This window comes from Gambusia affinis, linkage group LG20 (genome assembly GCF_019740435.1).
Source record: "Gambusia affinis linkage group LG20, SWU_Gaff_1.0, whole genome shotgun sequence".
In the NCBI taxonomy this organism is placed as follows: Eukaryota; Metazoa; Chordata; class Actinopteri; order Cyprinodontiformes; family Poeciliidae; genus Gambusia; species Gambusia affinis.
This window is the reverse complement of record NC_057887.1, coordinates 17,713,802-17,740,918: the sequence shown is the minus strand read 5'-3', so window position 1 is coordinate 17,740,918 and position 27,117 is coordinate 17,713,802. Positions and strand designations below refer to the sequence as shown.

The following is a 27,117-nucleotide window of genomic DNA, read 5'->3' as shown; positions in this document are numbered from 1 at the left end:
CTAATGTAAGGATGGATGGACAAATGGACAGATGGATAAACAGATACTATATAAATGGATAGATGTAGATTATTTTGTGCTAGTCCTTACTTCTCCATACTCTGGAAATCCTTAAATCCAATTTTTCCAGGTTGTGTCAGAACTCCGGTGTTCTTAAGAACAGGCCCGAAGATTCACCAACGTGAAAAACCCACTAAATAGTTTAGACATTTATCACAAAGCTGACTTTAAACTCCACCATGCAATTAGAGGCTGCACTTTAATAAGTCTGTCACATTTTAGAAACACAGAAGAAGAATCTGAGGTGTGTAAGAGGAAAAGCAACAAAACACTCTTCCTGTGAAACCAAAACAAAACAAAGGGGAGAGAGAAGAGGCCGTTACGACTTGTAAACCTAAAAACTTACATAGTTGTCTCGTGCTGACCAGCCGGGGTACAGCTGCATGTGGAGCTGTCGCTCTTTCCTGGCCAGCTCGTAGTACTTGGCCTGCTCCTCCCGCGATAGGGCGTGCCACTGCGCATTGACAAACACGTCAGGACTTTTTATAATTGTCCGCACTTCAAGATTCAGGTACGACTGAGTCATGTTTTTTACCATATTCTCCAGGTCGGAATGTTTTCGAGACTTACCCTTCGCCCCAGGATCTGGTTGATAGCAGCGCTTTCTTTCAGTGTGCACTCCGCCACCACCTTGGCCCTCATCTCCTTCATGTAGAGCATGAAGGCGTTCAGAGGCTTCTTTATGTGGACCTGCTTCTTCTTCTCCTCCTCCTTTTTAGCGTCCGACTGTTTCCTAAAAACCGAGGACAGAAGAGGACGGGTGGAGTGAGACGGGGCGAGGCCGGGCGCGTCGCCACGCAGGGAAAGTCGGGGACGCGGGGCGGACTACTCACGAGCTGTTGAGTGAGCTAATGTCGCTGTGGGAGGATTCCTGCTTGACGTTGGGCGTGACGATGGCCGGGTGAGGGATGCCCGTGGTGTGCAAACTGTGGTGGGGGGGCACCATGTGTGGGGGGAATCTGGAGGACAGAAGACTGTGTAAATCGTCAGAATGGACACGGATGAAATGAGGAGATGGAAAACAAACAACACAATGCAGATGCGGCTAAAACTGAACTTGTTTTTATCTTAAGATTACACAGCGTTTAGCTATTGTCATTAAAATGGAACAGAGGACAACAAAGACACAATGACATTTTAAAAGCTAGTTAAATAAAATTTAATAATAAAAAAACATTTATGTATGAATATTGTTAGGTTTTTATATGACTGACCAACACAAAATAGTGCATATTTATGAAGGGGAAGTAAAATGACGCATGTTTTTGTAGATGAAAGTGATGGAGACCCAGAGCTCTGGTGGGACAATCCATCAACAAACCCAAACTTTATTACAAATAACCAGAGGTCAAATGAAGTCTCATTTAAATGTTAAAGAGGTAAAAAAGACTCCATTGCCACCATAAAGCACAGCGATGGCCACATCATGCTGTGGGAGGGCTTTTTTTTTCCCAGTGCAGTGCAAAAGCACCTCATGAGTGCTCAGAAAGACTTAAGGAGGACAATAAAACAACCATTTTTCAGGTTTTAGAATGGCCTAGTCAAAGTCCAGACCTAAATCTAATTGACAATCTATGCTGAAATTTGGAAATTGATTGCTCCTAATCCAATCTAACAAAGTACAGCCAAAATGTTTGTGGGTGTGCAATACATCCCCCCCAAAAAACCTGGAGATGTAATTTCAAAGAGAGCTGATTCTCCAAAACATCAACTTGGGGAGTTTACAAATGCATGCCACACTTTTCAGATTACGCACTGCTTTGTGTTGGTCCATCCAATAAAATACCAATAACCACACTGAAGTGTGTGATTGCTGAGATGACATGAAGTTTGTGGTTGAAACGTGACAAAACGTAGAAATGTCCGAGAAGCACAAAAATCTCTGTACTGAAAAATAAAAGCCTAAATTTTGGATGGCAAATCTCCAGCCATTATCTCCTGTCGAGCCAATCCTGCAGAGTAGGAGAAACGCTCTAGTTATCGCTCCAGATTTTGGGTCTCCATCTGCTTTCTGCAAATTCAGCACTGTCAGCACCGCTGCCATCTTTATCTACCTCACTCTCCCATCATGGTTTCGTAATCTCCAACTGGTCCGCCACACAGAAACTCTTATTTAAGAAACGATTTAAAAACCCAGATCCAGCCACACAGAGAGTGTGTGGAGCTAATTATCTGATTATGTGTATATACATATATATATCTATATATATATAGATATATATCTCTACATGTGTACGTTTAAAGGCCTCCACGTGACCAAACAAATTTAAGAGAAGGATAAAGGAGAAAGCGAAGGAGTAACTCTTATTTTTTTGTTAAAGCAGCTCATTATCCGACTGTGTCTGGCTGCATGGCTCCGAGCCAGAATATAATGATGAGGATAAACTCGCCAGGAACAACTAGTTTCTGTTGGAGGCCATCTCAGGGGAGTACCACAGCTACTACCCCACCTCCTCCTCCCATCAAACTCTTTTCCTCCATTTCTCCTTTCCCCCTCTCCTCCCTTCATCCCTGACACGCCGGAGTTTGTGCCGTGTCATCGGCTGATGGGGAGAGCGGCGGCGGCGGCAGTGGCTGCATAGCGCCCATCATTAGGGCCCGCGTTTGCTCCGCTCCCTCCGTTTTCCTTTCTCTCCCTCCTTTGCTCTCTGTGCACTTGTTAAAATTTCCTCTGTTCTTCTTCTCTGCTCCTCCTTGTCCCCTTGCTGCCTCCTCCCTTCTCCCCTCCACCCCGCAGCCACCGCGTGGCCCAGGTTATGGTTTAAACATGACGGCCATCCCTTTGAAGCGTCCGGGGCATTATCATCGTCGTCATCATCATCGAGGCTCATCAGCAGCGAACGGCAGCCTGGACCAATTTAAGCAACATATAGAGGCAGTGGAGACCCCCACCTACCCAGCAACCCTGGGGCTTCTACGTCTCAATCTGAAAAGGTAAGAATGGCTGTCGGGAGAAGGGAGGGAGGCGGGGTAAATGAGGGATTGGGTCACCGGCGCAGTGAGGCCGAGCGTTAGCTTAATTGCCGGTAGCCCCCTGCGCTTGTTTAATGTATAATGATGTGGCCGTTCCGCGGGAAAGAGAGGAAGGAAACGGCATGACAGGAGGACATATCAAAGGGCCAGGCTTGATCACAAGAGACGAAATGGTCTTCACATCCTCCCACCTGTCCCACATACATCCAACACACACACACACACACACCAACACAATGAGGGGGAACATGCTTTGGCTGCAACCCCATTATCAAAATAATGCTTTGGATTTGCTCCTCTCTACTTCTCTGATTCCTTTCATACCAGAATGGATCGTTTTACAGGACGACCTACCAGCGCCGTTCCCTCAGTCCTAATTCCACCCAACTCCTGACTGAACTCACAGGGTTCGTATACTTTTCCCACAGTAAAATTCAACCACTCTTAAAGTATTTTTAAGGTAAGGAGGCCTGTTACAAAAACAACTTTTGATAGGCGATAAATTGACCCAGAAGGTAAACCATAAAATTGTCATTTTGAGACCATTTTCAACTAATAAAATAAAGCAAGTACATCCTCTCAAAGTTCAATAGGCTACCATATATATTACACTTAAACTGCAAGACAACTGAAACAGCAAATAAAATGGATACCGAAGTATCTGTAAACAAAACCGTCCTTCAAAAAAGAGGCGAGTTGAGACAAAAGCACCAGACTGAAGACTTTTGTCATCCAGTCCAGACACAAGAAAAAAACAATTGTGCAAGTGAAAATTATCTTGCTCCTTTTAATCGATCACGCATTTAATTGATTTATTGCTTACTGTGGCAGGCCTAAATGTAAGTTTTCAAACTTTTCCAGCGCCGCACTTTGGATAAAAAAGCTAAAACAGAATTTTTTTTTTGTTTTGAAACATCTCGCTTACACACACCTTACACATCTGACTAGTCCGAAAAAGTTATAAAAAAAATCTATACAAAATATTCTCGCCAAGTTTTCTTTCACTTAGCAAATAGAAATAATTTTGGTGACTCTAACTTACCTAAAATAAGAGAAGTTTGGTCTGATTTAACGTCAGACAACAAGAAAGAAAACTTAAGGCTTTTTATTATATTTTACTATCTGGTTTTGTCTGTAAATAACTAAATTTAGGCTTTTAATCAAATGTTAGAGCGCGTTTTATTATCAAATTGTGCAGTTTGAATATTAAGCACTTTCAAGGACTTTATACAGAAATCACACACTTTCCAAACCTTAAAAACTTCGATCTTTTTGAAGTTCTTCCAGCACCAGTGTGATCCCTGTAAAGAGCTGGGCTTTGGCTCATCGTCTCTCTGCTCCCAGTCAGCGCAGCTCGCTGCAGACTGACTGAGCCGCCTCAACATGCTGACCGTTTTACTTGGCTTTGAACAAAACCAACTAGCTGAAGGCTACATATGAAAGGAGGTTTGATACAATTAAGCCGATTGTTTTGGATGTTTTGCTCTCCTCTGGTGAGGAGTTTTTTTCGTTTTTGGAAGGGTGGGGCGATGGGCTTTAAACCCCTCCCCTCCTTCTCCAGAGAACTCCCAGAGCTCTCCATCTATTCAGTTATACTAATTCAATTAGGGGCCTCATCACAGGGGCATTAGCTCTTCCCCCATGGCCAGGCCCCCTCCCCTTCACCTACACCCCCAGTCAGTATATTCAATTAGCTGCACTGGAAATAAGATGATCGCATTGTAGGGGCTGTCATTAAGGGAGCAAATTAGCAGTCGCTTAAAGCTCAGGTTGGCCGGGACGCCAGATGCCAACGTCCGACCAGGCTTGCCATCCGACGGACTGAAACTTGTTGGGCAAAGATGACTGAGAGGGAAATCAGTGGACTGGTTGGCTTCCTAAGCATATGTCCAGACAGATTTAAAGAGGAGTGGCAAAAGCAAATGAGGTGGATTAGCAGTGCATGCTAACAATACTACTTTGAAATATCTCTGCTGCCCAGACAATTGAGCTGTTAGCAACTCATAATAGTCAGGAGACTGTCTGTCAGAGGCCTCTTCAGATATGTTGCAAGATTGACTGCTACTGGAGATTCTTCCTTGTAAGTAAGTAAAAAGTCAGCTGCAGTGTGCAGCAACCGGCGGAGGAGGGAAGGGGCGACGCTCTTACTGCGGCCCTTTCACTAGCATCTCAGTAAAAAGTAGGAATGGTTTTACTCATCATTTTTGTGATTTGTCAAGCTGCAGCTTTACAAAAAAAAATTGTATATGTTAATTCTGGCCCTTGCCTAAAAGAAGCCGTGCTTTCTCAGCTGCTGGCTCTTTGCATACATGATCCATCACTGTCACAGAGGACTAAACAAGCCGCCCTCAGGAGCTGCTTTTCCAGTCAGGCTGTAATTAAACTGAAGCTCGGCTTCAGACGAGCAGCGACCAGACGAGCCTGGAGAATCCAACCCAATGTAGAGGAAACACATTCCTCACCAGTAAAAACACCAGCACATGTGTTCAAGATGACAAATACACACACACACGCACACACACACACACGCAAACTCGCCTCCTCTCGCGGGAGCCCTGATGTCCACAGCGGCACTTGAACTAGACCCTAATGGGGCGGACGGAGGCGACCGGAGCTTCACATCATGGCGTCACTTTCAAAGTGCTGCTGTTTGTTTGTGTGTTTGGCTGCTTCAACTCGCAGCAAGGACATGCCCCCTCCGTTTCATTTCTGCTCTGCCTGACATGCGGCGGGGGTAAACGTTCTTCAGGGGCCTCATTAGAAAATTATAAATATAATTAATATTTGAGCATGCAAGCTGGAGCCCCTTTCCTGCACTGGAGAATTGGCCTTTTGAACACGCTGATGTTGAGCGTGAGAGTCTCCTTAAGGGAGACGTTGCTGGAAGATGTGCACAGATAAGATGCAGACAGATGAGTGAGGAAGAAGTGAGTGTGAAGGTGTTCGTGCACTTTAGGTTTAACTCACCTTGACATGGATGCGTTGACAGTGAGCGCAGTTGGGTAGGGGTGTCTGAACCCCCCTGTCGTGATTGGATAAACAGGTTGACCTTGCCTGGGAAGAGGGGAAGAGAAGAATAAAGCGGATAAGGTAAAGGAATAAGGTTGATGGAAGAGGGGACGCCAAAGCCCCACCGCGGGCCTCTTTATTCTCATTTGATCAGGACAAAAATCGAGGGGATTGCAGAGCGCAGATCAAAGCGAGGGAAAACTCCGAACAATTTGAATGCCACAAATCTTGATAGCAGTGGCTAATTAAATTTCATAACCCTTTGCTTGGAGTCGACAGAGTGGGGCCCCGTTCCTCCCCGAGCTGGAACTAGGTGTTTTGTTGTGATAATTAAAGACGAAGCGCGGGTCCCTTTAATGGAGCCATCACGCTAATTGAGGTCTACACATCCAAAGACAAACAATAATGAATGTAAATTTATACCAAAATAAAGTGCAGCGAATCAAAGGGCGCCACGACTGCGCTCAGGGCTTCTCTCGGTATTTAGATCGCGGTGAGAAAACATTAAATTAACAGAGCTTAATTTGTAGCCTTTTGTCATATTAACAAGTGTTGACAAGAGTTACCAGGGGAGAGCCTCTGTGAGGAATTGTGGGTAAAACACAGGCAATCACAGCTCATTGCTCTAATTGGAGAAAACGCAGACATGCAAAATAGGACTTGACGGAAAAATGGAAAGTTGAGCTCGGTGAGAGTCTAAGGAAGCAGGTCCAAGAGAGATTGCGTTAGAAAATCAACTCTGGGTTTCAAAGAGGAAAACCACTTTCAGTAATGATCATAAGGGATTTAATTGTCTTCAGCGTACTGCACTGTTAACTCATAAGCCAGATAGGAAAAACAAGCTGCCCCCCAAATAATGATATGTAAAAAGCCTTAAAATAACTGGATAATTTAGACAACTAAAAATGTTTAACCTTTAAATCCAGTAAATTTTTTGAGTGGGTTAAATATCCAGTATTTAAAATTATTTTTAATACAATACCCACTTTGTTAGGACCCCCAATGTTGCTGAGATTTTTTTTAATTGATCATATATTCTAGACTTTCTCTTTCCCTGGGGTTAAAATATACTACTTCTCAAAATGGAAAAGGCAAGAAAACATAGTACAAAAAGTGAAGCAGATGTGCAACGAAAACACAAATAGCTACTTGTCTGAACTTACAAATAAAACAGCTGACAAACTTTGCTTTGGTCCTTCATTGCCACCATAGCTGAATGACAAACCACCACGTTCTCAAGCAGACTACAGTAGAGGAAGTCCTCAAACTATGGTTTCATTTTGGTGCAACTTTTTAAAGTCATGCGGTGGAACATAGAGTTCTGTAATTTAGTCCTGCACATTAACACTGGAGAGGAGCCGAACCTTTCGCTACGATTACAAATGTGCTATTACTCTCCTACTTTACGGTAAAGGTCCAGGTTTTTCCAAATTTAAGACTTCTAAAGACCATTATGAATGTAATTTAAGACATGTATTGTGCCAAAAATGTACAAAATAATTTTCATTTGCAATAAATTTGCACTTATTCATTTCAGGGTTTTCCCCAGTGCATTATAAGCCTGGCAGGTAACCAGGTTTTATTTGTGCCCCCACCAGGCTAAGCATTGCTTATTTTTTAAAGTCTTTTTAAAATGCTTGCATTTTTAAGACTTTTTAGCTGGTGTTCATGTATTGATCTTTTAATAAAGTGATATTTTCAAATTTCCTGTCAACTTTAAAAATGTTTTAACTCAAAAACACGACGGCCGCTGAATGAATGACTGCCGTAGCACCCAACCACTGGACTGCAAGTTTCCTGGAAACCTTGCATTTCAACTAAAAATCTGTTGTGCTCTGCAAGAACACTGTAAATGGATCACCACCAGGTCTTTCACCTGAATAATTATCAAATATGCAATGGCTAATTAGGACAAAAATGGTTTGCAAGCACAAAATCAACCCTAAAGAACTAAAACCTAGAGGAAACTGGAGATAAAACAGTAGAAGAAAGCACATAGGACACAAAAGTGCCCTACCTTAACTAAAACAATAATTTCCAAACATGGGATTGAAAGTACTCAAATTAAAGGTAGAGTGACATCATGCTAGATTAATACATTTTATTTGGGGGTAACATCAAATTTGTCAACCATCATAAAGATGTGAACGCTTCTAGACTTTCACAAAACTCAAACGAAAGACAGAAGAAAGAGTAATAATAAAAGGAGATGCTTACTGTGGTACTAACCATCCTAGCGGATGGGGGATCTGGCCAACGGTGCCAGGTGACAACGGGTAATAAGGAGATATGTCTGGAGGATGAGGAGGCCTCGGGATTCCTGTGGAAGGAAGAGAAGATGACAGGAAGGGGAGAGTAGGTGGACAGACAAAACGAGGACAAGAAGACAGAACCAAATCTTTGTCAGTGCTCAAATTCAGTCTTTGTTGAGTTTCACATCACAGCAGAGCAAGATGGGAGGAAGACGAGGAGGAGGGAGGCCTAGAGAGGGAGGAAGGGGGCTTGTTGCTCGTGTGTACACAGCGCTAAAAATCACACTTGCTGATCAAAGGCCTTTGAGGGAGGCGGCACAATGTGTTGGAAGAGGCAAGGGTGTAGAGGAGTGAGGAGAAAACACCGACGAGGTTCTTGTCACATTTTGTCTGGCAAAGCAGGAGATTAATGATATAAAATGACGGAGGTTTAGAAGTTAACAAAACAAAGAGAGGGAATTAAAAAGCTGTCACTGTGATCAGAGAGCTGCCAATAACGGTAAAGCCAGCTGACTTTATGGATTGCTACCTGATGCATACATCAGAAACGCAACAGCAGACATTAGATTAGATGCTACCAATGTTACTATCGCTACCTTCCTAAAGGTCTCCCAGATATGCCCCCCAAAAAACAGCTGATTTTCATTTGCTATCCTCCCCGCTGACAAACACAGACAAAGATGTCCAATTTTTTTTATTTTTGTCGGGACGGCTCGCCGAAACAATCTCAGAATCCTTTTGCTTTTCTGTGGCAGCTGACAGGAGAAGAAACGGAATCGACAAGCTGCCCTGAACGAACAAAATAATAATAGGAAAAAGAAAAAGAGAAAAGGTCCCGAGCACAGCCAAGCGTAAAAATAACTTCCTCTCTCTTTGCAGAAACTTCAATCAAAAAATACTGGAGTTCTGCAAAAGCGCAAATCAGAAACTGGGAAATTTATGCGGCTGACGGTGTGATATTTCTACACAGCTGGTGGTGCTTCAGGTATTCAAGGTGGCTGCAGATTAGGAGTCTTATACTTTTGTTACTGATGTGATGAGTTTGCATGTGGCTGGGAGACTAAACCTGGCCAGGAATACCATTTTAGCAAAAGCGAGTCCCATTGAGTGGAAAAACCAGAGAGCATTATCCCATCGTCAAGCAATGTAACTCATTAATTAATTAAACTCTGCGGCCAATTAAGCTGCCCCATTAACCACTACATTAAACAGCAGCTGGCACATTATTTCTCCTTTGTAAGGGGGCAATCATAATAAGGGAACATTATTACCTAAAACATGGGCCCAATCCGCCAGAGACCAGAGAAAAAGCACAAAATTATTCACCGCACTGAAAAGCACATTAACCAAGAAGAATGGGCTGAATGATAGTTAACAGAATTAAGTGCTGGGTCAAGATGCTCTCGGAAATGAATGAAATTACCTAAAAAATGTGCTCTGGATGTTTGTGGGAGATGCTACAGCGGTGCAAAGATAAACTTTGAATTCAGCACCTGATCTGTAGAATCAACAGGCTGCCAAGCATCTAAAAAAAAAAAAAAAAAAAAAAAAAAAAGTCCGACAGGCTCATATTATATCGATGAAAGCTTGAGAAAGGCTTCCTGGAATCGTCGAAGATCGCAGGTCTCCGATTTTATCTGTGCTCAAACTACCGAGGCCGCCTCCCGTTGAGCAAGCAAACTTGCGGTCATGCGAGTTCGAGGCCGTTTCCCTGATTTACAAGGTGTTTTATGAGCCACAGCTCAGGTCGTTGTCCTCGAGTAAGAGAAGAAACTGAGCCACCGAGCGCTGAAGTTCAGCCAGGAACAGACGAAGCTGAACAAAGAAGAACCAGAACTCTAAATGTTTAAACGCAGATTTCTGCGGCGTTCTCGAAGACGCTCCGGATTTCACTCTCTACTGGAGACACTTTTCAAACACATTGCGCTGAATTTTAGTAGCGCGTTGAGCAGAAATCACAACACATGCAGTTTTACAAAAGTATTCATCTACCTTGAACGTTTTTTTTCATATTTGTTACTTCAGAGGAACACACGTGGTGCATAACAGTGAAGTTGAAGTGAAAATATGTTTCCAATATTTTTCTGAGGTAAATATCTGAAAAGTGGCAGAAATGTATATTCCATCCAGTTTGTTCTTATAACCATGAATAAAATCAAATCAGATGACATATCAAAGTCATAAAATAGTCAACCTGTGCTTTGGATTTAGATCTGTACTTTGACTAGGCCATAACAACACTGAAAAAATTTGCTGATCTAAACCATTCCACTGTAGCTCTGGTTGCATGTTTGGGGTTAATGGAGGCTCCAACAGGTTCCCCCAGAACCAGCGGAGCGTTTCTGCATGATGAGCAGATGACAAACACCTGCTAACATATTTTGTGGTGTGTTCAGAGTGACGTTAGCATTCTCCCACACAGGCGGGCCAAAAAAATTATGTTTAGTGCCCCGTTGACAGATTTTCCTACAGAGCTTGCCCCCTCCTCCAGAGCTACCAAAAGCTGTTTCTCTGAATTATGCTAACTCTTATAAAAATAACTGCATTTATATGGCATTTTAGTCCGGTTTGGAGCTGAAAAACCCACATGCTGCACTTTTCAGATTTGTACTTGTAGAACAATTTGAAAATGTCAAGTTTTTTTATTTTCAACTTCAAAATTATGCACAACTTGACATTTAAATACATCATTTGTGGTCAAATGTGAGAAAAGCATCAGGAGCTGTGAGTATTTTCACCAAAAACATTTAGTTCTGATTCTGCCCCCCCTCCCATCAAAATTTATAGAGTGAAAGAAATACCAGCTGGGGGCTCACCTGTTTTGGGATCCACGTCTGTCTGTAGGTGAGGTGGGGGGTTCCCCGGTGTGAAGTGCTCATTGCTGTAGGTAATCAGAGGCGTGAGGGGGTGCACATGGTGCGGGTGCTGTACCACTGGAACCTTATTAGACTGACAGAAAGAAGGATGTGCAGGAACACAAAATAAAAGAAGAGAGAGAAAAGAGAAGATACAGGGATGTCAATATTTAGATTTAAAACTGAGGGCGACAGCTAAAGAGTCGCAGCTCGGTCTGAAAGAAAGAGAAAAAAAAAAACAGCGGATCAAATTCTGGATACTCTCAAGGTGCCAAAACCGCCAAACCACAGCAAAAATAGCATGGTTTGTAATTAAAAACACTTCTGCGGCATCAACCCTGGAATTCGGTAACATAATCTAAGAGGTTTGTGGGCTTGCCAGTTCCTATTTGGGCGTCATATTGGATGAAACACTTTTAAACCACCACTGCAGCAAAGTAATCGATCATCTGTAAACCACGAAATCAAGGCAGCGGGAGTAAATCTGCAGCCATTAGCAGCTACAGTCCAGCTCCAGTATGACCCCCCCTACTTTATTTACTCCCTGAGGGCCTCAGTCAGGGAGAGTGCGGTCAGTAGTGTAATAATGGTAGGGGGGTAAATAGAAGAGAGGTGGGGCTGAAAATCCATTTCTGAATTATTTTTTTTTTCGCCAAATTAGTTTTAGCTATGTAATCTTCTCTTTGTGCTCCTAAGTGGCGCAGACCCCCGTTTTTCTTTTTCAATTACCCATAGATTACAGTGGAGCTTTAGGGGTCTGGTGTTAACAGCAGCTCGGGCCCTCTCTGTCGGGCCGGGACGAGACGGGGACTGACATGCACAGTCCCCCTGAACATGAGATAACCAGATTAGAACCGCGCCGCAAGATTAGGCAGCTCTCGCCTCTTTACCCACACATCCTTACCCTGCCCTCAGCAGCCAAAGAAGCAGCACTAATCAGGCTTCTCATAACATGGATGATATGTTCAGGAGGGGCGAGAGGAGTAAGACACCAAGCAGCTGTAGTCGTCTGCGTGTGTGAGTGTGTGTGTGTGTGTTCGGTCTCTTCTCTCGCAGGCCACACACCCTCATTAGTGACTTTAAACCGTGCAAGAGAGAAAGAGGGCTCCACTGTGGCACATTTCCACCAGACTTTGAAAAACATTAATGGGTCTAGATGCCGGCGGGGGGGCTACACGCTTGAGATGCGCGGTTGCCCCGGCGCTCGTCGACAATACAAATGCAAGAGCTCGCAGGCTGAGGACAGGACAAGAAATGTGCGCGGAGCTTAATGCCGCAAAACTAATCATGCGCCCAGACAGTTTGAGGAGGGAGCCATCGCTAATACAGCAACAGTCCATCCAAAACCCAAACTCCTAATTCTGTCCTGGTAGTTCAGTCAGACTTGAACAAGTATCCCCATATAGAGCTTTCTTTCCACTGTGGCAATGATAGGGGGGTGGGGGGAGTGAGAGAGCAGGAAAGACAGAGTGGGGGGGAGGGGGGCAGTGGTTGCTGTTCCCTATTGCCGTGGTCCCAATGAAAGATTAATGAACCTCAGCAGAACTCCAGGGAGGCACAGAGACTCCTGGGACTCATTCACAGCCCAGAGCTGAAAAGGCTAGGGGGGTAAGAGAGAGGAGGGGGGAGGCAGGACGGGAGGGATGTGTTTGTGTGTCGAGGAAGGGTGAGGGGGGGGGGCAGGAATAGGTGGAATGAGATTCCTTAAAAAGAAACCAAGACTCTCATTTGGAACCCAAATTTGATCTGTACATTCACAACAACAACAACAAAAAGGGAATAAAAGTGAAGAAATTATCAGGACGCAGCTCAAGAGTTAGCAGGTCAACGGAAGAAGACGCTCTTTCCCCACAACCCCTCACCTCCCAACCTCCACTTCCCCCCAATCCCCACCCCGAGTAATGATGTGAAAGAATGTTGTGAGTTCCTTAACGCTCTGCGTTAAAAAGCTTTAGTAGCCATTTATACAAGTTCTTTTGTCCAGGGACAACAGCCATTGAGGCGAGGGTTCAAAATGGCCATCCAGTGAGAGCAAGACTAGAGGGTGTGCGATGGGGCTGAAAGGGAAGCTGGAGGCCGCACTATTTACATCACAGTTGCTTACAGAGTTGAGGTAAGCCCTTTTTTTTCCTCCAGGGAATGATGCAAAAACCAATATATTCCAGTCAGCAGCTGGAAATTGAAGCAGAGTTTTAATACAGCGATAATTTGGTAAGTTGGCTGTAATGCTTTTAGAAAAGTTTCCAACAAAACAGTAAAAAAAAAATCAATTGCTGCATCTGTGCTGACTTGACTGAGTCTTGCAATATTAAATCTGCTAAGGTATTCCTTGATTTCCTTTGTGAAATCTGTTTCACAAAGAGCTGTCCAGTTTCTACAAGCACAACTTTTATCTTGCAATGTGTATAACAACAGTGCTCAGACCTGGACACACCTTGTTGTGTCGTTATTGAGACTTATTTTGAAGTAAGATTGAAAGTAGTTCTTGAGGTTCTCTCTGATGAAGTCAGATGAAGGCTTCTTTTCGGACTGTCTTTTAAAACTCCTAGAAAAGTGGTGAAAAAGCCTCCACTACTTTTAAATAATATATTTGAATTATTTTGACTATTGGGTAGGTAAAAGAAGACAAAATTCAAATGGTTTGCAAGCACTGTGAGAAGATAACTGGCAAACCATCAATTCCTGATGATGCTAACGTTAGCTCCCATTTCCTTGCTTCCAGTAGAAGCAAAATGTTAGTTACTTTAGTTTTGCATTTTATCATCTTTAGTTCAAAATCTAAAATAGTTGGACTGATCAAACAGTGCAAAAACAGTAAATGGGAAGTGGTTAGCACTTAACGATGCTAAAATTAGCATCTGCCCCCTAACGCGTATTTTGACTTAACAAAAAAACTATTTCGGTTTTTAGCACCTCTGGACTGCATTACATCTGAATTAAAGACTAAAATATATAGGTTGATTAAATATTGTAGGGACACTGCAACTAGCTAGTCATTAATCACTAACTACGCTATCACTAGCATCTGCTCACTAGCTTTCTATGGATCTTTCAGTTTTTAGAAACCTTGGACTGCATTACGTCTGTTCTTTAAAATCTTAAAATCATAAATTGATTAACTATGGTAAGAAAATTAGCATTTTAGCATTTAGCAGTTTTTAACAGTTTAGACTGTTTTCAAATAAAAATCTGAAATATTTTCTTCCATGAAAAAGTGTGACCATTTAGTGAGAATTACAGGCTAACCATTAGCTACTAACGTCATTGAAATTAGCGTGCATTTCATAGCTTTTTGCTAATGCTAAACTAAAGAGTCAATTTGAATTTTTTTTTGGTTAATGTAGACTGCATTCTTTTTTTTAAATTAACAATTGAATGTTTTTAGAATTATTAAAATTGAACTGGTTTATACGGAAGATATTACAAAATATGTATTTTAAATATATTATATATTATAAAATATATTGCAAAAATAATTACTTTAATTTTAGGCTTTCTTAAAAGACCTTTTCATAAGATTTCTGACTTTCTTTCAGAATTCAGAAGAGTAATAATTTTGATTTTAATTGCTGAATTCTGACTTTTTTCTTCCAGTGGGCCTAATCCTAACAACAATATTATTCAATGTCGCTTTGATGATATCACTTTGACTAAGGCACATTTTCTGCTCTCTTTTCCTCCCTAATATAGTATTTATGCTGCAATCTTGTACATACTGTACAGTGTATTATTCTTGTTTTTGTTTCTATATATTTTATTACTTTTATCTTTGTGATAATCTACAGGCCTACATGACGGGATGTGCATTGTTTTCATTCAGTTTTTGAAAGTATGGCACTTAAAAAATGATAGCCTACCACACTTTACATCCAAACGACTTTGCTCATATGAAAGTGCAGTTCTTTTTCAAACACAGTTGGAGATTTTTATCCATTTGTGAAAACATGAACAGGGAGCATTTTCAATATTGTTCCACTATTGACACGACCTCAGACTTTGATAATCATAAAAATCACAATATAAAGGCTGAACAAAAAATAACCTGAACAATTTTAACTTTTGTTTGTATTTTATTTTATTGGGATTCTTTGTTTTCCTCAAAAATATTGCTAAAATTGTGAGCTGCATTTATTGCTACAAACTTTGCTCTAGCAACCGGTGGTCGCTGTGGGAAGCAGCAACTGCATCACCTGTCCTCCACCACCACAGCAGGACAATATACAAGCTCATCTCGCACAGAAGGACACAAAAGCAGGCGACGTGGGAGACTGGACTCTTCTTTTTGCTCCACAAAAGCCAGGAGGAAAAGAAAAAATAAATAAAAACAGTTCCTGCTCCTGCCACCCCTGCTGACTTGCATCTTCCCAGCATCTCTCGTCTTATGACAAACAAACACAGATTTTCAAGTCTCAGAAAAAGGATACTAGATTCAAAAGTCCAAAAACTACATTTTAAAGGTATGATGCTTATCCTGCTTTCAACTAACTGAATTTATGACCACAAAACGCATCTGCACACATGAAAAGCAGCCTGAATCAACAAACAATGTCCCCCATTGCTGTACGAGTAAAGAGGAAACAGAGAAAAGCCTTTAGAAAGTGGACGAATAAATGAGCTGCTTCAAGTTCTCCCTCTGTGGGGGTGAAAGTGAAGGAGCAGAACAAGCCAGATAGAGGAGAAAAAGTGACAGCAGGACGGAGAAAGACAAAGAGAGGGAGCACAAGAGGTGGAGGCCGGACAGGAAAAACTGTTGGCCTTGCATTTCCGCCTGGTGGCACCTCGCAGGGCCAATTTGAGCCCTAAATGTGAAGGTGGCGACCTTGTGAGCCCCTGTGGGGGTCTGGAGCCCCCTGTCCTTCTGCTTTATGTCATGATATGATGAGTTGTCACAACAGCTTGCGGGGCGCTAATGAGCTGTAGTGAGGCCAGGGCAGGGAAAAGGAAGGGAAGAGCGGACAGAGATGCGGGGATGACAGCGATGTGATGGATTAGAGAGCTTCTGAATTCCTAAAGCAAGCAAAAAAAAACCAAAAAAAAAACATCTGCAGTGCTCTTCCCCAGATCCCAGTGACACAACACTGTAAAAGAAAACACACACACACATACACAAACAAAAACAATACTACGGAAAGTGCTTAATTTAGTGCATCTCTTCAAGCTTGAAGTTGATTCAAGCAAAAGTAAAAGGAAGTCTCAGCAATCATCTGCTTTCACTCATCGTCAGTTTCTGTTATCACTGTTATCCTCTGGGAGGTTTAGAAAGCCCCCTCCACGGAAACAGATCTTCATCTCCAAATACACCCCCCACACTCAATATCATGACAACAAACACAAACAGACACGTACTTCAGAATTTGGCTCAGATACAAACCAACATAGTAAACAGTGTTCCTACAAATTACTTATGTCAAAACTGAACATTTTCCAAATGCAAAATCCCAGAGTTCTCTTCACTTTTAGTGCAATTTTTTATTATAAAATTGAGATGCACCAATAAATCCATAGTCAGTATCTTAACTGCAGGTCAAATCGCTATTTATTGAATGAATCAAAAGTAACAACTAGCATAATTTCTGGCTTATATTGATCAGTATGTACTTTGTTTAATTAGTAAAAATCCAATAAATATTAGAAACATGTGCTTTGGACAAAATTGGATATAATGTAATGCACAGGTGTCAAACTCCAGTCTTCAAGGCCCGGTGTCCTGCAACTTTTAGATGTGCCTCTGCTGCGCCACAACTGAATAAAATAATTAGGTCATTAGCAAGAATATATCTACAAAAGAAGGAGGTAAGTAAGCCATTTCATTCCAGTGTTTTGTACCAGTGGGACAACTAAAAACTTGCAGGACAGCGACCCTCAAGGACTGGAGTTTGACACCCCTGATGTAATGCATCCATTTGCTGTTGGAATCACATCTACTACCTTTATCAAACAACTTGAAGTATGTTTGTCCATCTTTTGAGCCTCAAAGAAAACCAGAAATTTCCATCCATCAGGAAAGGGTCAAAAAAGGAAGGTTTAGAATAATAGAATATTTTCTATAGTTTTATTTCTTACTACTACTATCTATTATTTATAGAGACCTGGAAAACACATAAGAAATTCCACCCTTTCCCAAACTTTCCAAACTCCCAGAAATCCGGTTTAAATTAATACTGAACATGAAAGCCTTTAGCCAACTTTTCACGTGTCCAAACCGAAATCCGACTGTCTTCATTTCACAACATTCAGAACCTGTAACTGTTATTATGTTGGGACGTTTAAAAAGACCGAAAATATGAAGAAGTTGATCAGTTCTTTCGCAGGGAAGATGCATCTCAGAGGACAAGGAGCTCTAGAGACCAGAGTTATATTTAAAAGTTAATCTATTCACTTTGCTGCAGTGACACGCCGACTGCTTGATCAGAGCGCCGAACAAAAATATTATGTGGGCCAGAGCCTTTGCTCCCCTTCCTCCTGCTTGCTCTCTCTCTCTCTGCCAGCACTTCAAGTCGTTCGTCACCATTTATTTGCGCTTCCCATCTTTGATAGTCGGCACATCAAATAGAATCCCAGAAAGGACATGCTCAGATATGTCAGGGATAAATAAAATCAAATAGCTTAAATATGGAGTGCTATTTGGCAGAACTGTTGTATTCTGTGAAGACAAATCGCCTCTTAGACAAGCATGTGTGTTAAAGCAGCTTCCTCCCCCCCACTCATCCCTTTCAGGGTAAACAGGCTCTTGAACTCCCCATACCTGAGTTGAAGGGGGCTTCTCTAAGAGGTGATGTTGCATCATGGTGTTAAGAGCCAGACTGAATTCTGCCTTTTGAAATGCAATCAGCCCCTCAGAATTGCATCTGAAAGCCAAGCAATTAGGAATCTGAATTGGGAGGCGACATTAACAAAGAGATATGTTAATCTGCGAGGAAATTGAAATCTTACTTTACATTTTATGGTTAAGGCATGAGCTGGATCAAATAATTTTTTTTTTTTTTTTGAGTAAATATGATTTCCCTTTGAGATGATCAAGTCTCAGCAATGCACCTTTTCGTTTACTCCAAATGTCTTCTTTACGATATTTATTTGATCTTCACAAAACTGTTTTTGAATTTGTGTTCCTATAAAATTAAACAAGAAATGAGCAAGAGCCAGTCTGAGAGTCTCGCTGTAGGAAAACAGAGCTTCACAAAATTTATAATAAAATTATCTATTTGATTTTATCTGAAACAGAAACACTAAATTTATTTATTAACAAAATAAAATGCATGTAATATTACAATTTTAACAATTATTTGTTATCTTGATTTTGGCTTCATCAAAAATGTGTAAATTTAGTAGACGTTATGGATATATTTCCAAATGCCATATTTGACATTCTTATAAGTGAGGCAAAAGTGTGATAGCCTTCTTTCAGCCCGTTGACCAGCAGTGCACAGCAACAAGTGGGGGAAGGGTATTGCTCCATGCAGCTGGAGAAGATTCTAGTCCAGATAAAAAGACCTTAAGCCAAAGGAACAACTTAATGGTATTGAAATTTAAACTTTTCAAAACTTTTGTATATTTTGATACATTAACAGACCTAAGAAGAAATTATTGTTATTCTACTTTTGTTTTTACAGTAATAATAATACCATTTAATGGCAGCGATTGTGAGGATAAGCAAAAAGCCTTAAAATAAATTTATTTTGTGCAACGGCTGACTAATCTCACAGAGATTTTATTTTATTTTATTTGTTTACCTCCGTTACATCCTCATCACTGTACATGGTGGTAAGATGAACCTTGGTGACTTGTTTATCACAGTTAAAAGAGTTTTAAAATGATTGCTGGCCAGTCTGATTGTAGATGTTCGCAGGGTTAGGTGAGTTCATTTCTTGTCATTTCCTGATTTACTTCAATGTCATGTTTTCTTGTGTTTCCCATTCTGAAGAACAGTGGAGAGGAAATGGGCCTGTCCTACGTCATGTTTACATCCCAGGGAAAAAGGAAGTCCTCAAAAGTCTGATCAACTTTAAATAAAAGTTATTCATACCTGAAAAAAACGTTTTAGTTCAGTTTGATTTACGTGAACCATCATGGCATCAATCAATTTAGAACCAGGGGTTTTAACAAAAGATAATAATAAAGTAGATTTAATTGAACTGGACTGAATCTTTCTTGGTCTTTGTTTTGCCTTACTTGTCACAGTTCCAGGTGTTTTGAACATTTAAATTATGTATTTGATTGTAGAAAAAGAAAAAGCAATGAGGTCTTTGGTTTCTCGTTTGACTTGAATGGTATATTTTCTTGCCTTTTCCCATTTTGAAGAGCGGCTAATTGAACCGGGCTTCTGGCTCCTGTCATATTTACAGACACTTTCTCTCCCCACCCACTATAAACGCACTTTAGTTAAAGGTTTGGCTTTTTTTTTTCTCTAAATATTCCACTATAAGGTTACGCGCCTGCAGTAAAGGATGTTTCTGCTTCCAGTAAAAACAGGAGGGGGTCGAACGGGGCGAACAGTCATTTATGCACAGACGATTGTTTGACCCAGACCCTCGCACAAACAGCACGAAGTTGTCCAAACGGCGCTCAGAGCCTTGAGAAACAGCAGAGACGGTGAGGAAGCCGGGGAGCAGAGGCGCGTTACTCACCCAGCTGCTCAGATTGAGGTGCCAGCAGCCCACCTGCTGCAGGAGCGAGAGCCCGGGGCCCAACGCTCCTGCCTTGGCTCCCGCCTCCTCCGGCCTGACTCCATCCCACGGGTACATGACCCCCTCTGTCCCACCCCTCCTTTGACTCCCCCTTCCTCCTCCTTTCTTCCTCTTTTGGACGCTTTATTCTTCTTCTTCTTTTGTCTGTTTGCAAACGTGTGTTTAGAGTCCCGGCTGTGTTTGGCGACGCAGCCAGCTGACCAGCGAACGCCCCGGATTTGCACACCAAGTTGTGTACATCTCAACCATGCAGGCCTCGGTTCCGCAAAGTTTCAAAGCCACCACGGAAACCGACAGTCTCTTCTTCTTCTTCTTCGCAGGGGTAAGTTTTGATGCCGGCAAGAAAAAAATAAACAAAAACGACGACAGAGAGGAAAAGGAATCACTCTATAACGTCAGCTTTCCACGAGCAAACGAGCAGGAAAAACTCACTCATGAAACGGCAAAAAATTAACACTAATCCCCGCTGTGTGACGGGTGTGTGTCTGCGTGAGTTAGTGTGTGGGCTCTGCGGCGCCTCCAGGATGCCCAGAGACGAACTGGCAGCTTGAAACAGCTTTGGCTACGAGGAAAAGCAAGCAAAAGCAAGAGATCGAAACAAAGAGGAAAGAGCAGGAGAGAGGAACGAGAGAGGAAAAAAAAAAGGAACAAGACACAACAACATCCACAAAGGGAGGGCAGGCTCAGCAAAGTGTGGCCAACAGTCACTTCGTCTGTGTGATGCTGACAGTCCAGACTTCATGCCCACTTTTCAGGAGGGAAGCAAGTCTTCACTCTGACACCACTTTTCATTGCACTCGTTTCAGCTTTTTCTCCTTTTGCGCTCTCCCTGTTTTACAAACAATACCTTAGAGTGGAGAGCAATTGTTCTGTTAACACACAGACGCCCCCCTCGCTAAACTCCATTCAAGGTTCCTGTGAACAAGGCCTCCAGCCCCTCCTCGCCGTCCACCTCTTCCCATTCTCCTTCCTCCGCTACAAAACATTCAGCAACTTAAACAGTAAAAAGAAACAATGAAAAAAAGTTTTGGAGAAGTCAGGGTGAATTTTATTTTTTTTTTTACATAAAAATGTTTTCAAAATAAATAAATAAATAAAAAAAATTGCTTTTTAATTTTTAGTCTAAAAAGATGGCTAACAAAAAGAAAAATGTAATTGCTGTCCCTTTAAATATTTATTTTAAATGAATAACATTTATGCATAATATCCAAAAATAAAAAATAATTTCCTGATTACAATGAATTATTTTAACTAAAAATTACAAAATAATATTAATAAATGCAAAATTCATAGCATTTTTTACATTATTCAGTTAACTCCACTTGTCACTCTGTAATAACCTCTAAGAGCTTAAATCTAAATAATGACCGTAACGGATTAAATATTTATTGAATAAGTAATTTCTCCCCCCTGAGCACAAGTAACTTTTAATATGTTTTTAAAATAACTGAAAGGACGTTGATTAAAGATTATGCTAAAAAATATAAAAAGACACTGTTTAAATGCGGCTACGCTTACATTTGTATAGTATTTTTAGCTTATAGTTGGCACCTTAGAACAACTAAAAACTTTTCTCCTCTAATTGAATCACACTTTCTTCCTTTTTTCCCCTCTTTTTCTGCAGCCTCTCCATCCCTGTTAGGACCCTGCGCTTCTCTTGGCCTGCAGCAAGCAGTCCTGAGGCCCTCAGGAGCCAAAACAAAAGCCCCCGAGAATGTTCTTTACACAACTCGGACAATAGCGCCGGGTCTTCGGCTTGACAAGTAAAAGAGCTCCGACAAGGCGGCGGCTAATTGCCTGCCCTCCCTCCATTCAGCCGCCCCGCCATGCTCCTGCCATCTCCTTTTGTCCCACGTGCGCTCTCTAAAGTAAACTGCCACCTCGCCGGCGAGTGATGGACAGCTCACAATCACTCGGCCACAATGGCGTCGACGCCGCGGCGCGAGAGAAACGTGGACATTTAAAAAAAAGAGAAAGAGAGAAAAGGACAGCGGGTAGGAAGAAAAGAAAAATGCACTCCGTTCCTAAAAGCGGTTTTAGAAATTTAAACGAGTTAAGCAATATTAAAAAGAAAGTTTTGCAAAAGCTGGGAAATGGATTAGGCTCTGAAATAAATCCATGTTTTTACAAAAAAGAAAAAAACACAAATTCAACATCAAAGTCCATACTTTTGTGTTTTGTAAATTAATATAAAAATCAAAACAAATTACATGTTTTAAAAATATTAATTCTTAACGCGTTTAAAGACAAATAACTTAAGAAAAGCCTTCAAAAATGCATCCAGTCTGATTGGTTAATATCGAAAGTAGCAAAGGAATGGAGCAGTAAATGGTACATTTAAATGTTAAAATAATACAAACTGAAATGTCCCTCAGTGTAAGCAATAAAATTAATAATGAGTGTCTATTTAATTTTAAAAATATTTGTACAATAAATAAATTAAGTTTAGTTTGATGTCTTGCAATAATACGCTGTCAGGCTGTCAGCACAAAGCAATCAAACAGTGCCTTTCATTATCCAAATTGTCAATCTGTCACTTAGCAGCATAAGTGTTATAAATTGCCAAACAAACGGCAGAAAAAAATAGTTTGCAAGTAAAATCCAATCAGGACAAAATATTTAAAGTCAAACCGGCGGCGGAAAGTGAAAAACCACGGCGATTAAAATGTTAAAAAGCCTTACCATTTAATAGAGCTGTATTTGGGATGCTGCTCGGTTCCTGGTTAAAACAAGCATGCTGGCACTCATGGTAGTGCACAGACTTCAAGCAGACTCCCACCACCATGTCAGCTACTAATCCACTGGGGGGCAGCACCTCATCTACGGCAGCCCCCTTCGCTAAAGCCCCGATGGATTACGCCGATAAGACGGCGGTCGGAGGAACCGGGGCGAGAGCCGAGGCATGCAGGAGCGGCTCCTGACCGTCCCAGAGCGGTGGAAGAAGGGACCGGGGCCCCGAGCTGGCTGCTCACTCTCAGCCTCCCCATGCATTCAAACACGCGCTCTCCTCCGCGTCTGACCAGCACTCCCCTCTTACCCCCTCGCCCATCTTCATATCCCCCCCTAATAAGCTCTTTTGTGTCCATCTCTCTTTCTTTGATAAGTTGAAAGAACAACAACAACAAAAAAAAAGAGGCAGCGAGAGAAAAGGGCTTTTCTCTCAGCGGCTCGGCAGACATAAAGGTGCTGGAGTGCCGGTCTATAGGAGTTGCCCTAACTTGGCTAAACTCGAGCAGCGGGATGTCTCTCGTCATGTCATTAATCCTCCCAAAAAACTAGCCAAGCTCCATTCACCGCCAGTCACACCGGATTAAATGCTAAATAAGAAAAGAGAAAAACAAAAAAAACCACAAACAGCAAAAAAAGGTATCCCCGAGAAGAGAAAGCATCCCAATCCGGGGTGAAGTTGAAGCAACGTCGAATGTGATAAATGCGACAGATTTTTTTATTCAAGAAGCAAGCTAAAGTAAAAAAAAAAAGAAAGAACAGAAAAACAAAACATTTGTCCGTACAAGATGATGATGGAAGAGAAGCTCCTGCACCTCCGGACTCTAAAGTCAGACGAAAAGGGAACCAACAGCAGCTAAAATAACAGCAAAAGGAACAAATAAGGAGATAAAGCCGAGGCACTGATTTTAAGAAGAGTCGGCATAAGAAAATTCAACCCGGTCCAAATGATGGCTTGAAGAGAGGAAGCCCACTCTTAAAGCCGTGATCCGACCATCCACTATACCACCGCTGTGAGCCTTTTAACCACAGCAAGAAAAAAATTACTATTGATCTTCAAATGGCGATAATTGAAAAGATCAAAAAGATTAAACAAAAAGAAAAGAAAAAAAAAATTGAGATTGCGCTGACTTACCATGTTGTGCTCCCCTTTTTTTAGTTGCCGAGTTTTTCGCTTAAATGTAGGGGAAAAAAAGAAAGAAAAAAAAGAGAGAAAAATATTTGCTCAAAGATGCAGCATTGGCGGTGTCAGATTTTTTGCAGCAGCCTCTTGATCGTATTACTTCCACAGTCCTGGTTTCCAATGCGTCTGAACTTTTTCCCTTTCTCTTTTATTTTGTTTGTGGTACCTAGCCTTTTTTCCCCCCTGCTTAAGACTTTAAAAGCCTTCGGCTCAGCAAAGCAGCGCAAATTATCTTGCCACCTTGCTCAGCTCTGATGCTTTGGCCGCCAACTTCGGAAAGGCCCTTTACTACTGCATCAAAATTAGCATTGTCAAAGCAGTTAATGAATATTAATATTGTATTTGTCATTGGAGCTGGCCCATTGCTGAACTCCAAGTCATCCATCAGGGACAAGATTAAGCACACAATTATTTCTGACTGACAGGGACCAAATCTGCAAGTTTTTTTTTTCCCTTCTTCTTTTCGTTTTCTCCTCCAACAATTTAAAGAAAAAGACACAACATCATCTTAAGGTACCTCCCATGAGACGAGACAAGATTAATACACTTTTAATGAAGCGAGATTTCATGGTGCACGAACAGCAGGAAGATCCAGAAAATAAAAAAGGAGATTATAAATTTTTTTTGTCTCTATTCTATTCATTTTAAAAGAAGGGCATGTTTTGAAATTACAGTAAATTTTGGATTAAATTTCAAACATAAAAAGAAGATTCCCTTTTTTCCCCCTTTTCTCTTTTAGGGGAAAATGAGCAGATCCCTTATCTGGGATCGCTTTTTTTTTTTTTCCACCTTTGTCGGAGCACGGAGATGAATAAAAGAATAAGACGTACGAGTGTGAGCTGTGCAGCGAACATCGCCGGCGCTAAATTTAACATGAAACATTCATTAAAATCCCGGGACCTCCGGCGCTCTGTCTCGGCAGAGCCAAGCGGAGAGCCGACCGCTGAGGACCACACACACACACACACACGCACACACACATAGAGGCAGCGCCTGCATCAGCAGCGCTTCAGCTGCATCCCGGAGAATCCTCTCTACCAAACGCGCCGGTTTTACTACTCCACAAAGCATCCAACACACCACAATGCAGAATTTAAAAGTGTTTCGAAATCAGATTTGTCAATTTTCCAGGACATTTTTAAGACAGAAAAATCCAACAATCCCACTCAGAGCACAAATCCTTAAACATAAAGGCTTTTAAGCAATTTAACACCCGATTTTTTTTCTTCTTCAATTTCTGAGACTCAATCTTTTCCTTTTTTTTCCCTCAAAAAAAAAAAAAAAAAAAACATGATTATTTTTCCCCGTTTCCTGATTTCCGGTAAATTTAAAAACTCTTTTACAGTTTCCGGCTCTCGAAAAGAACTCAAACTTAAATTTAAAACAAACAAAAAAGAAAAAAGCAACAACAGAATCGCGCACTCACATACAAAAAAACAGCAGATGTGGGGCACAGAAACGCCAGCAGTGCAATAAACCGGCCCGAATGCGTGGAGGTCAAGCTGCGGGCTTCACCTCGGAGCGCCGGGCTCCTGCCGACCACCCTGCTGACCACCCTGCCGGCTCCCTAATACCATTAGCAACCCTTAGATGAACATATTAAATTGGCCTTTTGTTCTGACAGTGCGGATCTGGCCGCAGCCAGCCACTGGTTTCACGGCATCGAATGCAGATGGTGCTGCTTTATGTTTTCCTTTTTCTTCACTGAAATGAAAAGCTCTTAAAGAAAATGTTCCGTTCTCACAAACTCTTCCGATTGTCAAAAGCCGCCGGCCCTATTTTTTCCCCCCATCGTTTGTTTGCTAAAACTTAAAAAAAATAAAAAAATCAATTCATTGTTTATCAAAATCTTTTAGTTTTACCCTTAATATTTAAAAAAAATCTTGAAAGATGCCAAATTAAACCAATTAAGCTGTTAAAGAAAACTTTAAAATTTACAGTTACACTTTAAATTCTAAAAAATTCTACCAATTAAGTAACTTCTAATTAAAAAGTTTGCTTCAACTGTAAAAAAAAAGTTATAATAAATTGATAAACACTGCCTTAAATAATAATAAAAAAAACAAAAGTGCAGAGCTTTCTAATAAAATTCCACTATAGAAATCCTATAAAACATTTTTTATTTAAACACATTTTTTAAATAAGAGGTTTATTTATTACTGTTTTTGTATTTTTAGAAATAAGGAAGAAAACACCCCTCAGTGTTTTATTGTGAGTAGAGAGCCTGAGCTGGCTGCAGCGTGGGTTAAGGAGGAGACGAGAGTGAGCAGAGCAGCTCGGCGGCCCAGCGTGATCACATCAGCGCCGGTATCAAATTAACTCTCCGACTTTGAAATTTATTGATCTGCTATTAAGACACTAGTGAACTTGATGAAGTGAGTGCTGTAGGTGACTTGGAGGACTTCAAAGTCTTGCGCCCGTCACATAAAACAAGCCACTTTGATCCCCGCTCCGCTCCTCGGATCTGGAGAGGGAGCATCAGAGGAACCCCCCAATTCCACTCCTGTTTCTTTTTCCTTCCTCCGAGCTCGGGCTCCGACTCCCTGCTCCCCCACCACCACCACCTTCTTCTTCTACCCTCCTACCAGCAGCACCACCACGCCTGCCCAATGCCACCCGAGAAACCGGGCAAAGCGTCGGCAAGTCGGGTGCAGCTTCAGATTCACAGGGACACAAAAGAAACCAGCACACCTGCATGGAAAAAAATGCAACGCTATGTGAAAATACTAGCATGAGGCGACAAGCTTCCCCTGTTGGCGTAAAAAATAAAAACAAACAAAACAAAACAACAAAAAAACAATGAGCCGGCGATAAGATGGGGCTTCTTCATGCCAAATACGGCTTGTAATAAGGCGATGAGACAGACAAGGCAGAGAGGGAAATAGCAGAATTACTGCATGATAAATGCACCCCCCTTTGCTTAAGGCAAACCTTCCTTCTGCATTTAATACTATGTGCTATATATTTATTTATTTATATAGAATGTTTTTGTGCCACTGGGTGGAGGTAGTAGCTAATAGAAAGCACCTACAACTTAAATTATTATGGGTTTGACAATTGATTACCTTAATTATTTTTTTTTTTTTGCAACAAAACATCCAGCACAGACAGAAGAGAGAGGCAGAAAGTCAGGTTTTACCCTCCACTGAGCTGCTAACTTTGCAGGACGGAGGGAAAAAAAACAAATAGGGACGGCTAAATTAATCATCGGCAGGACGGTGTTTGCGCTCAGGCTCCAGCGCTCAAAGGCAGGGAAGAGTGCGTGTGTCTGCGCAGGAAGAGTGGCAAGGATAAGCTGCGTCTGTTTAATTAAGAGGGGGTAAAACAGATGATAAATGAGAGACAGTTAAACATTTAATGTGTGCTTATCTCCC

The 27,117-nt window shown here is 41.6% G+C and overlaps 1 protein-coding gene across 25 annotated transcripts in view; it reads right to left on the bottom strand.

Annotated features, from left to right (window-relative positions):
• tcf7l2 (transcription factor 7 like 2) overlaps positions 1-27,117 on the bottom strand; it is a 106,111-nt gene that overhangs the window by 12,362 nt on the left and 66,632 nt on the right. For 16 of the 25 annotated variants that reach the window (XM_044101906.1, XM_044101908.1, XM_044101907.1 and 13 more), the window contains 6 exons: positions 11,111-11,243; positions 8,260-8,362; positions 6,001-6,087; positions 894-1,034; positions 631-793; positions 407-514 (listed from right to left, as the gene is read on the bottom strand). In XM_044101906.1, coding sequence (XP_043957841.1) covers positions 407-514; positions 631-793; positions 894-1,034; positions 6,001-6,087; positions 8,260-8,362; positions 11,111-11,243 — 735 coding nt within the window. Of the gene's footprint in view, positions 1-406; positions 515-630; positions 794-893; positions 1,035-6,000; positions 6,088-8,259; positions 8,363-11,110; positions 11,244-22,515; positions 22,890-27,117 lie in introns of those variants that run through there. The other 9 variants (XM_044101913.1, XM_044101915.1, XM_044101891.1 and 6 more) reach the window with 2 other exon arrangements.